The sequence below is a fragment of the Salmo salar genome, chromosome ssa20, assembly GCF_905237065.1.
Source record: "Salmo salar chromosome ssa20, Ssal_v3.1, whole genome shotgun sequence".
NCBI lineage: Eukaryota > Metazoa > Chordata > Actinopteri > Salmoniformes > Salmonidae > Salmo > Salmo salar.
Genome location: NC_059461.1, coordinates 20,503,526 through 20,515,650, shown reverse-complemented (window position 1 = coordinate 20,515,650; position 12,125 = coordinate 20,503,526). Strand labels below are relative to the sequence as shown.

The window sequence follows — 12,125 nt, the reverse complement described above, 5'->3', positions numbered from 1 at the left end:
AAGGATATTTGTATTTGTATTCATTAAGGATCCCCATTAGCTGCTTCCAAGGGGTCCAGCAACATTAACGAAGTTATATACATTTTAAAATATTACATGGCATTACATTTCAGAACACTTTTCACAACACATTAAGTGTGTTCCCTCAATCCACTACTCTACTACCACATATTTACAGTACCACATCCATCTTATCATGTGAATGTGTGTCTGTGCCTGTGTGTGTGTGTCTCTTCACAGTCCCCACTGTTACATAAGCTGTATTTATTTATCTGATTCTACTGCTTGCATCAGTTACCTGATGTGGAATAGAGTTCCATGTAGCCATGGCTCTAAGCAGTACTGTACGCGTCCCTTAGTCTGTTCTGGACTTTGGGATTGTGAACAGACCTCTAGTGGCATGTCTTGTGGGGTATGCATGGGTGTCCGAGCTGTGTGTTAGTAGTTTAAACAGACACCTCGGTGCATTCAGCATGTCAACAAGAAGTGAATCTCTCCTCCACTTTGAGCCATGAAAGATTTACATGCATATTATTAATGTTAGCGCTCTGTGTACATTTAAGGGCCAGCTTTGCTGCCCTGTTCTGAGCCAATTGTAATTTTCCGAGGTCCCCCTTGTGGCACTTGACCACACGACTGAACAGTAGTCCAGGTGTGATCTGCCTTGTTGATAGTGTTGTTAAAAAGGCAGCGCAGCCTTTTATCATTGACAGACTTCTCCCCATCTTAGCTACTGTTGTTTCAACATGTTTTGACCATGACAGTTTACAATCCAGGGTTACTACAAGCAATTTAGTAACCTTAACTTGCTCAATTTCCACATTTATTACAGTATTTAGTTGAGGTTTAGGGTTTAGTTTATGATTTGTCCCAAAAACAATGCCTTTACGTTTTGAAATATGTAAGACTAACTTGTTCCTTGCCACCCATTCTGAAACTAACTGCAGCTCTTTAAGTGTTGCAGTGATTTCATTCACTGTAGTAGCTGACGTGTATAGTGTTGAGTCATCCGCATAGGTGACAGTTTTTGTCAGATTTGACTTTTCGTAGCAGGTTAGGATAATTAGGGTAGGACAACAGTTAGGACATAAACTGTATTCATTCTAGCCAAGACAATCTGGACTCGAGCTCCTCTGAGTGTGCATCTGCGCAGTAGTTATTTTGGTAAAAGATCGCGATTGGTTTATCATGATGCCAATCAATCTTGAGCCCCACCACGAGTTGTCATTCGTTAAATTACCCAACACGGAAGTAGAAACATCGACATGTGTTGAGAGAAATGGTGCGACTGAAATCCAGGTAAAATAGCTCGTATTTACATGTTGCTAATGTCTACAATTATGAAGTTCTCCCCTCCTGATCAAACGCTTTTCTTCGCAGATATTTGCTGTGCGAAGTTTGCGTATCAGATCGAAGCAATCTGTTACTGCTAGATGACCGAGCCATCTACACTGCCACAAAAGCAGCGGTAGCTCGAGCGCACGGTGACTATGGCGCTGCACTGTCCAGCCTCGGATTCTCAGGTATTGATAAAGGGAATTAGTCCACCTTGTGTAGCTAAGCAATGTGATCACTTAAATTAATGTTAATGATGCAATAGCATACACTTGAAAAGGGCTTGCAGCCCACTATGCTAGACTAGGTTTACAATACCATTTCACGTTAGTTAACTGACAGTGGCGTAAAGTACTACTTTTAGTTTTTTTTTTTTTTTTCGGGGGGGTACTTTACTATTTGTTTGAACTGTTCCTTCTACATTCCTGAATGTACTTTTTACTCCCTACATCTTCCTTGACATACAAAAATACTCTTAACATTTAAAATGCTTAGCAGAACAAGAAAATTGTCCAATTCATGCACTTCAAGAGAATGTGGTCATCCCTACTGCCTCTGAGCTGGCAGACTGACTGAACCCATGCATCATTTGTAAATTGTCTGAGTGTTGAGGTGTGCCCCTGGCTATCTGTGCATTTTAAAAACAAGAAAATGGTGCCACCTGCTTTGCTTAATAAGGAATTTGAAATGATTTACACTTAAGTATATTTAGAACCAAATACTTTGACATTTACTCAGGTAGTAATTTTACTGAGTAACTTTCTATTAAGAAAAGGTATCTGTACTTTTACTCAAGTATGACAGTTGGGTACTTTTCCCACCACTGGCTGACATTATTAAGATAAGTGATACTGTTGGAACTCAGCATGCAGCTAGGGGGCTGCTGGTGGTACGGACCACTGCCGTTGTGCCTTTGAGGAAAGCACTTAACCCAGGAACCTGAACAGCTTCTACACCCAAGCCATAACTGATAAATGGCTAACAAAATTGCTACCCGGACTACCTGCAATGACTCTTTGCACACACTCATTCTTAGGCTTTTACCAACACGCATACTAATGCCACACATGTTTGCTACTACTATATCAATCCTGTTGCATAGTCACTTTTATTTTTTTTCAGTGAAATATCTGAATGCCCACACTGGAATTGTGTTCCTGCGCTGTCGGAAGAGCCACTACAGACTCATCTGGTCTGCATTGCCATTCATCACCAGTCTGGAGAACCGAGGGCAAAGAGTGCCATGTTTTCTGAACTGTTTGCATGTGGGAGGTAAGACAGACCAACTTCCCTTTGCATGAACAAGTTGTAGCTGATATTTGGGATGTAAAAGTGACACGCATGCATACATTATTTGTATTTATTTGCACACAAAAGACAGGTTTCCAACTTGTTTTTATTTTAACTGTTTTGTCTTTCACCTAAGAGGGCTAATATGGAAACAGTTTGTTCAGTTAATCAAAGCATACTAATTACAATTGAACATTATAAACTCAGTGTACAATTAAAAAAAAAATATATATATATATACCAGCTCTAGTGCCGTCATCAACTTAACAAAAACATATATTTTGCACTGAACACTGAGGGTAACTAACAGCAAATTCATTGTCTACTTATTTTAATTTTATGCAGGAACGATCCGGACATGTCAGAAATATTTGGTCCGATACAATACTCAGCAGCTCCACCGGATGCTCCCCCTCTGTCAGAGTGAAGGTATGTGATGGTCTGCTCTATCAGTGTACATCAGTTCCTTACCCATGCACAGTTTTCTCATTGCAGACAATATGCCTAGTCATCTAGTAAGTTTTGAATTGGCAACAACCAGGTTACAGAGAAGCTATAATTAGGTGGGACTTCCAAAGCAAATATACTTTTTGTTATTATTTTGTATGCTACTCTTACACTGTTTAAGCTAGAAATGCCGTTTAATTTTGCTGTCTTTTTGTCCATCTTCATTAACTTTAATGGGAGTTTTTTTCAACTTTCTAAAGCGCCTCATTGTGACATCATCACTTACAATATTCACTGTAAACAATAACTTTTGACACATCAGCTTATTTGACTACTTTGCGATCAGTTTAGTTTGTAAATTTACTCTGGTGATCTACTCCGATTTCAGAGTATTCTCGTCTGAGTGTGCCAGAGCACAGATAACGAACGCTCAACACCCATTGAATATGGCTGGTGTCAGTAAACGTCGGTTAAAAAAAAGCATGATTGAATTGTTGCCGGCAGCAGTTAAATTAGTCACCAACACTCTGGATAACCTAAAAATAGGGTGAGTAAAATAGTCAGTGAGGTGTTGTCTTATTTGTCTGGAAGTAGCTAGCCAACGTTGGCCAGTTAGCTTGGGTGCTTGACTGCCGTTGTGTGGCCAGAACGCTCGCTCGGCTCAACCTTACTCCTCGACCAGAACGTCCAGTGTGCACTCTGAACGCACCGAGAGTGAAATGCTCTGAATTTACAAACGCCCAGAGGGCACTGAGCGCACTCTGGCACTCCAGATTGAATTTATGAACGCACCCTGAGACAAAAAGTTACAGTATATGAAATCATCCTCTGCTATTCAAATCTGGTGTTTTGAACAAAAATATATTTTACCAATTAAAAGGTTACAGCTGTTTGTCAGTTTAGAGTGATGAAAAGCAGCTAGCTAATGTTAGCTAACAGCTTTTACATATTGTGTCATCGAGCAGCCCAAACGGAGCCGTTTGGTATGGATACCAATGCATTTCAATGGCAAAAAAGGACCATCCACTAGAATGGTAATAAGGAAAATTCTAGATCTCTCCTCTTTCACCGCTTAAGCTATTAACTCCAAACCAACTCTGAGGTGTTTTGACTGACCATACTTAGATTGCTTGTTAAAAGATTTTTGATACTATATATTTAACTAACCATTTTAAAATGTGCATAAATTAACATGGGTTTGAATGAGAACCAAAGAAATGCAGAGGTATAGCAATTGAAAATGGTCCTGCTCCTTGGCCAATTAAGCTACAAGACCAACTTTAAAACATTCAGGCTATCTACTTCTTTAACACGTATAAACTAGAACTAAATACATTTGCATAAATGTGCATAAAATAACTCCCCAACAGTAATTCTTGAACTGTTCAAGCTAGGGACATCAAACCACCTTTCAAATGTTCAGGCTATTCTAACTTCAAATTATTTAAGTTTATCAACTATAACTATATAAATTAGCGTAAAGTAACTCCCCAACATTAATTATTGGACCATTCAAGCTAGATACAGCAAGCCAGCTTTCATATGTTCAGGCTATCCTAACTTTTCATCTACCTACTTTTTCAACTATAACCAGTCACCATCATTACTACTGCAAACAATACCATTACTATAACATTTTTCAAAACCATACATACTTCAAAACTACTTTGCTTTAAATAGTAAAGTAAAACTGTTTAAACTTCTACCATTACCTCAAAAATACTTTTTAAAGAGGTAAAGCAAGTCACACTGCTTTTGTAATTAATGTACAATTACCATCTAGTTTGATTTCAAACCATTGAAGTGAGAATTGAACGAACTATACTGTCTGTTTTGTTTCTGTCTTTCCTTGTGCAGCAGAGAGATCAGAGATCCGCAAGTCATTACTGAGCTGCACCCTGAAGAAAGAGGCAGATGATGTTGATGAAGAGGAGGATGACTGACCCCAACATCATTCTGACACTCTTGCTACTTGCAGTGTATCTCAGCTCTGGGAAGACACTGTTAATCCCAATACAGGTAGTTCTGTTACTGGGCTGATGGATTTCATGACAGAATAGAGCCCTCAAACTCAACTCTGGACCTCGAAGCCAGTTCCACGTTTTTCATTGTTCACTTCTAATTAGGGACTGATTTAGGTGAATGCAATACATTCAGGTAGAACAGAAAACCAGGAGGCTACGGACCTCGCAGGTTAAGAGTTGAATACCCCTGAAATAGAGCCTGGTGCTTCAATGCATCTGTTGGAGTGTGAATGCAGATCAGCTGTGAGCTAATTAAAACAAAGCAAATAAAACATGGGACATGTGTACATAAATAGTTTTGTTATTTCTGCTGTGTGTATAGTTAATGTTACTTTCTGCACTGTTGTGTATACATTTTCTGAAAGCAAAATAATAATAATAAAATCTCTTCTAGCAAGCCAACCATTAGCCCTTGTTCATTACTCCAATTCCATTACATTGAGCCATTGGATGTCCCCTTTAGCCTTGTGGAAAATGCAGCAACGCTCCGATGCGGGCCAAATGCTCTGTCTAAACGCAAATACACGTGATACAGTTTTGGAAACATTTGGAGCGTATCTTTCATATGCTGAACAAAAATGGATATAAAACATGCAAACAACAAGTCAGTCAAGTTAAATAAATTAATTAGGCCTTAATCTATGGATTTCTCTTGACTGGGCAGGGATGCAGCCTATGCCCTCTCAGGCCCACCCTCATGGGAGCCAGGCCCAGCTAATCAGAATGAGTTTTTCCCCACAAAAGGGATTTATTACAGACAGAAATACTCCTCAGTTTCATCAGCTGTCCGGGTGGCTGGCCTCAAACGTTCACGCAGGTGAAGAAGCCTGATGTGCAGGTCCTGGGCTGCTGTGGTTACACATGGTTTGCGGTTGTGAGGCCGGTTGGACATACTGCCAAATTCTTTAAAACAAAGTTGTGGTAGAGAATTAAATTATTTGGCAGCAGCTCTAGTGGACATTCCTGCAGTCAGCATGTTAATTGCACACTCCCTCAACTTGAGACATCTGTGACATTGTGTTGTGTGACAACTGTACATTTTTGTGGCCTTTTGTTCCCAGCACAAGGTGCACCTGTGTAATGATCATGCTATTTAATCAACTTCTTGATTTGCCACACCTGTCAGGTGGATGGATTATCTTGGCACAGGAGAAATGCTCACTAACATGGATGTTAAACAAATTTGAGAGAAATATGTTTCTGTGCATATGGAACATTTCTGGGCTCTTTAATTTAAGCTCATGAAACATGTTTTATATTTTTGTAAAGTGTGTGTATATATATATATATAATACAATATATACTTAATGTTTTAGGAAAGTTGCACCCAGCTGTATTTTCAAGAACACTGACTCCAACTGTGACTAACTTCCTCCCCTCCAATTTCTGCTTCAAGCTCTCCAATGCAGCATAACTGGGGAGGAAGTTCAGTACCTCGGCAGGGGGCTGTGTTTTTGTCACCTGGATCTGGCCCTGCCAAAGGTTTCCATCAACCATATCACAAGCAAGGATTATTAACGTTTCTAAACGTTAAAACAGAGGGTCTGGATCATAGTTCATTGATCCAGCTGTAGTCCATGCGCTACATTCAATTGAGAACTCAAGGGCTGGGAATATGTACCCCCCCCCCCTTGGGTTTTCCAGAGCTAGCCAACCATACTGCCACTTTTTCCTCAAACATTTAGAAAAGGACCACAACGAGGGGGACGACAATTCACTCTGAACTAGTATTCACATTTATGTTACCTGACAGGCATTTAAAAGGAAAACAAAAACAATACGGATGTTGGGTTTCTACTACATTTCCCACAATCCCACCCTGTACAAAACAACAACGCGCAAATGTCTCATCCGGGTCTCTGTGGTTCCTGTTTGGCGACCTGTCGCCATTAGTTTTAGCTCGTCCGTACGATCATATATTCTGGGGGGGATAACTGCACAATTGTCCGTTTTCCATTCTTTGGAGAACGGTCAACGCCTTTTTAGGGCCAAGTGTTTCCCAGAACGCGAAAACGCTCAACTTTCCTGGGTCTTGGCCCCGCGGTGTGAGCCTTCGCTTCGTTCTCAATTTCTACACCGCCTCCATTACTGAGACGCCTAAATTGTGTCTCTATTTTTCTTTGTTTGTTTTGTTGTCAAGATGTCGCCGTAATGGAGTCTCCCATTTTGACCGAAATTAAACAGGGCCTTCGCTGCCTGACCCGCACTCGCTACAATCCGCTCTCCTCTCCCTTTGTCCCATTTAATGCTAGGGAGCTCGGACGCTCTCTCCCCGGAGCTCGGCCTAAATACCTCTCGCAGAAAGGAGACAACCATGGAGAAGAATCCAAACAGCAATGCCAACAGCAACAAGGTTCCGCCCCGTTCGAGTTCTACAGGCCCAACACCGGGAGAATCTAAACCGAAAACAGGTGAACATTAGTCAATGGCTAGGATTTAGTTCAAATGAGAAAAGCCAATCTCCCTCTGGTTGGTTTAGAATTGTAGTCTTTGGGTGTCAAGGAGTAGAGCGACACAAGGTCCATAGGTAACGGCTAATCAGCCTACTAAATGACACCCACAGATTACAATTCTAAAGAGTTTACACAAATATTAGATTCTTAGATATTGTGTAACTAGTTGTGGGGTCGTTCCATGTCATAAGCCATTACACCCACCATCTCAGAACAGAAAAATTAGCATTCTTTGCAATATTATTTTGTTGAAATGTAATTTGATATCTGAGAAATTAAGCAAATTGATTGCATCCAGTGACAATTTGTTTATAGGATTCATATAATATTTTATAAATATATGCCCAGTGCCTAACATCTGATTTGGACCCAACTTTTTTTCTAACAATGAGTAAGACATGATGACTCCAAAGAACTGGTCAAAAGCCACCCACGGACCACGCCAATCCCAACCCAACAACAAGTATACAGTATCAGTTCTTGTATGTCTGAAGTAGTATGGAGCTGTGGCTTGGAGTATTGTTTCTTTATCCTGTATAATGTCTTCTCAGTCAATTTGTTGATGTCACCCCCCCCCCCATCTGTGAAATTAGTCTTTTCAGTTTATAGGTATATATCCCGTCCTACAATTACCAGCTTCTGACCACTAGAAAGAGCTGTTCCTTCTATTAGGTGTTTTGTTTAACCAAATAACATTTTGGTTTCCTTACCATGTAAATGCTCTATGGACAAGGTATGACTGCAACCCATGTTTTGGTAACATTGTCACTGTTTCAAATGCTAACATTTTTGCATTTGTGGCACAAATCAGTGGTACCTATATTAGCACTTCTGTGCTTTATATCCAAATGATCTATAAAGGGGATGGGCAACTTTGATTGGGGTGGGGGACACATCTGAAATCATCATGAGGCTCCCCCGTCCCCACCGTGCGAGCAAAACATTTTATCTACCCCCTCTTGACAGCGGGGAGTGACTTTATTGATTTATATATTTAAAAAAGAACGTGCACTTCTACATTTTGCCATGGGAAGTAGAGAAAATGTTGCGGTTTTTAAAGCAGATTTGCTGTAATTCTACACATTTTGAAATGGGGCGGGAGAATATTCTGCAATTTTATAACTAATTTAATGTAATTCTACTCATTTTGCCATGGGGCAGAGAGGAAAATGTGCGGTTTTACAGCCAATTTCCTGCAGTTCTACACATTTTGCCATAGGGTGTAGAGAAATATATGCAGTTTTTCATGTGATATTTGCTTCAGGTGACTAACGAATTCAATGGTGGACCCCTGATCTGTAATTCAACAATGATTAGGCCAACTACAAGTTTGTCTAGCGGCCAGCTATCTAAACTAAACAATCTCAAATGTTTGCAGACATTGGCAAATTGAGTGACTGTCAGTGACTTATACCCTGACTACACCGCTCGTGTTGCAAAATACATTTAGAAATCAATATTATTCAATTGTTGCACCCATACTGCTCGCGCACGTCAACGAGCGTCTCCGTTACCAAGGGCTAAAATTAAAGTCAGTTCTATTTGTGACGCAGATCGCAGTGCAAGTCCTGCCTCTCCCATCTCCTCATTGGTTTATAGAAGCAGATACCCACGTGCCATCTCCTCGTTGGTTATACCCACGTGTGTGATTGAAAGACGAACTGTGTTGTCGTGGTAATACTATGAACATTTAATGCCAAACGCCATATAAGTTCAAAGAAGAAAAAGCCTGGAAGGAGGAGAGATGACTAGAAACGAATCGGTTGGCTGTTTTATGTGTGGATTAATTGTCGGAGTATAGGACCTTGTGCATTTCAGGTAAAATAACAACTCAATGTTTATATCCCACGACAAATTGGCTAGCAACAGCAAGCTAGCTAAATAGGACAAATTAGCTAGCAAGTGCAAGCTTGCTAGCTAAATTGCCATAAATGTTTAATGCTTTTCGACCTGTCCCCAAATTAATGTAATTGGTTCAGAGTTTGATTTGATATTTTAACCTGCGTGTTGTGATCGCGTTTGGTGTGGGGGGACAAAATACATTTATGCACGATGGCGCATGCACGCAGCCGGTTTGGGTAACGTGTTACATAACAAGAGAAGAACTGCTGATGCACAATGAAATTGAAATTACACCTTGCGTATTCTAAATTGCAAAGTATATTGAGACTGACTGGGGGGGAAGTTTCAATTTACTGTTGCAAGTTAGAGTAGTAGAATACGCAAGGTGTAATTGCAGCGGGCCCTAATTTGCCAATCCCTGATCTATAAGTAACAATTTTTAGATACTTGATGATTTGACCATAAAGTTTTGTAATGCTAATATAGATACCATTGACTTGCATTGGATTTGTGCCACAAATGCTAAGAAGTTAGCATTTGAAACAGTGGGCAACAAAACCAAAGCATGGGTTGCGGTCATACCCTGTAAGCAGTCTTTTGTCAAGGTAAGGAAACCAATGTCATTTTGGGTGAACGATTCCAGAACAATCTGAGATCGTTGGTGTCAACCCTCTTAAAGTGCTTTTTGAGGTGGAACAACCATGTGGAAAATCACCTTCCCAGTCAGTCTATTCTCTGTATTGGACATTTATATTGCAATGTACAGCCTTACCTATGGATATTGGGTCCATGAAATGGGGTAAGGCTGTACAATGCAAAATTGTCCAATAAACACAATAGGAACGACAGAGACCCGGATGAGACATCTGCATGTTGTTTTGTACAGGGTGGGATTGTGGGAAATGTAAGAACCCAACATTCATAATTTTTTTTATTTTCCCTTTGAAAGTAAAAATGACAATCGAAGTAACATAAATGTGAATACTAGTTCAGAGTGAATTGTCGTTCCTCTCATTGGGGTCCTTCTCTGTGGTGCATAGCCAGATAACATACAATATTCTGAAATCCATTTTTCATCATATCATATGTTTCTTTAGACCTGCCTAAAATAATGGATTTATTGTGATGGTGTATATGAAATGGATTTATTAGACATCTACTTTTATGTAGCTGTTCCAAAGGCGTGGCGACCTGGAGATGTTAAATGTGTTTGTTAATTAACGGGAAATTACCATGAGACCGGCAGTCTTTTGCATGGCAATAACCGGTTGACAAAATGTCATGACCGTCACAGCCCTGGGTAAGAGTGAGTCAAGCATCGATCTTCATGTCACCAGAATAAGACCCTCAATATTTATTGGAAAGGAGCATCAGGATCACCGTGCACGTTCACCACCCTGTGAAGTTGTTCAGAACTTATTTCATCTGTAGCCTAATGAACTGCATGGTTTCCCTGAGTTGTAGTAAGAGTAACACATTATCATCGCGTGAGTCCAAATTTACTTAGATATGATGGTTATTAAATCAATATTTGCCCATAAATGTTTCCAGTGACATTTCTCGCCTTCTGTCAGCATTTATAAAATTGTACCGAAACTGTTTCCATCACAGCTGTCATGATTTTTATTAAAAGAAAATGTATACGTTATGACTTTACTCGCATAACTGTGGCTGTAAACGTGGTTACTGAGTAGGCTGATAACTAGGGGTCGAGTCCATGAAATGGGGTAAGGCAATACATTGCAATATACAGTACCAGTCAAAAGTTTGGACACCTACCCATTTCAAGGGTTTTTATTTTTACTATTTTCTACATTGTAGAATAATAGTGAAAACATAAACTATGAAATAACACATGGAATCATGTAGTAACCAAGAAAGTGTATTTGAGAATCTTCAAAGTAGCCACCCTTTGCCTTGATGACACCTTTGCACACTCTTGGCATTCTCTCAACCAGCTTCACCTGAAATGCTTTTCAGACAGTCTTGAAGGAGTTCCCACATATGCTGAGCACTTGTTGGCTGCTTTTCCTTCACTCTGCGGTTCAACTCATCCCAACCCATCTCAATTGGGTTGAGGTCGGGTGATTGTGGAGGCCAGGCAGCACTTCATCACTCTGCTTCTTGGTCAAAAAGCCCTTACACAGCCTTGATGTGTATTTTGTGTCATTGTCCTGTTGAAAAATAAATGAGAGTCCTACTAAGCGCAAACCAGATGGGATTTCATCATAGCGCTTGATGGTTTTTGTGACTGCACTTGAAGAAACTTTCAAAGTTCTTGAAATTTTCCGTATTGACTGACCTTCATGTCTTAAAGTAATGATGGACTGTCATTTCTCTTTGCTTATTTGAGCTTTTCATGACATAATATGGACTTCGCCCTATTTGTTAAAGGACCATCTTCTGTATAACCCCCTACCTTGTCACAACATAACTGATTTGCTCAAACCCATTAAGATGGAAAGAAATTCCACAAATTAACTTTTAACAAGCCACAGCTGTTAATTCAAATGCATTCCAGTTGACTACTTCATGAAGCTGGTTGAGAGAATGCCAGGAGTGTGTAAAGCGGTCGTCAAGGCAAAGGGTGGCTAATTTGAAGAATCTAAAATATATTTTGATTTGTTTAACACTTTTTTTTGGTTACTACCTGATTCCATATGGGTTATTTCATAGTAGAATAATAGTGAAGACATCAAAACTATGTAAAATATAGTAAAAATAAAGAAAACCC

At 39.9% G+C, this 12,125-nt stretch overlaps 2 protein-coding genes across 2 annotated transcripts in view; both read left to right on the top strand.

Annotated features, from left to right (window-relative positions):
- Nucleotides 1-1,253: 1,253 nt before the first annotated feature.
- On the top strand, nucleotides 1,254-5,496 carry pop5 (POP5 homolog, ribonuclease P/MRP subunit). The gene is given in 5 exon segments (NM_001141215.1): nucleotides 1,254-1,299; nucleotides 1,381-1,523; nucleotides 2,458-2,607; nucleotides 2,971-3,054; nucleotides 4,930-5,496. Coding segments are annotated over 5 exon segments (483 nt in total). The 5' UTR covers nucleotides 1,254-1,279; the 3' UTR covers nucleotides 5,016-5,496.
- Nucleotides 5,497-6,946: 1,450 nt separating this feature from the next.
- Nucleotides 6,947-12,125, top strand: part of rnf10 (ring finger protein 10) — a 28,731-nt gene continuing 23,552 nt past the window's right edge. The window contains exon 1 of the mRNA XM_014160367.2: nucleotides 6,947-7,507. Coding sequence (XP_014015842.2) covers nucleotides 7,342-7,507 — 166 coding nt within the window. The 5' untranslated portion in view covers nucleotides 6,947-7,341. The remainder of the gene's footprint in view (nucleotides 7,508-12,125) is intronic.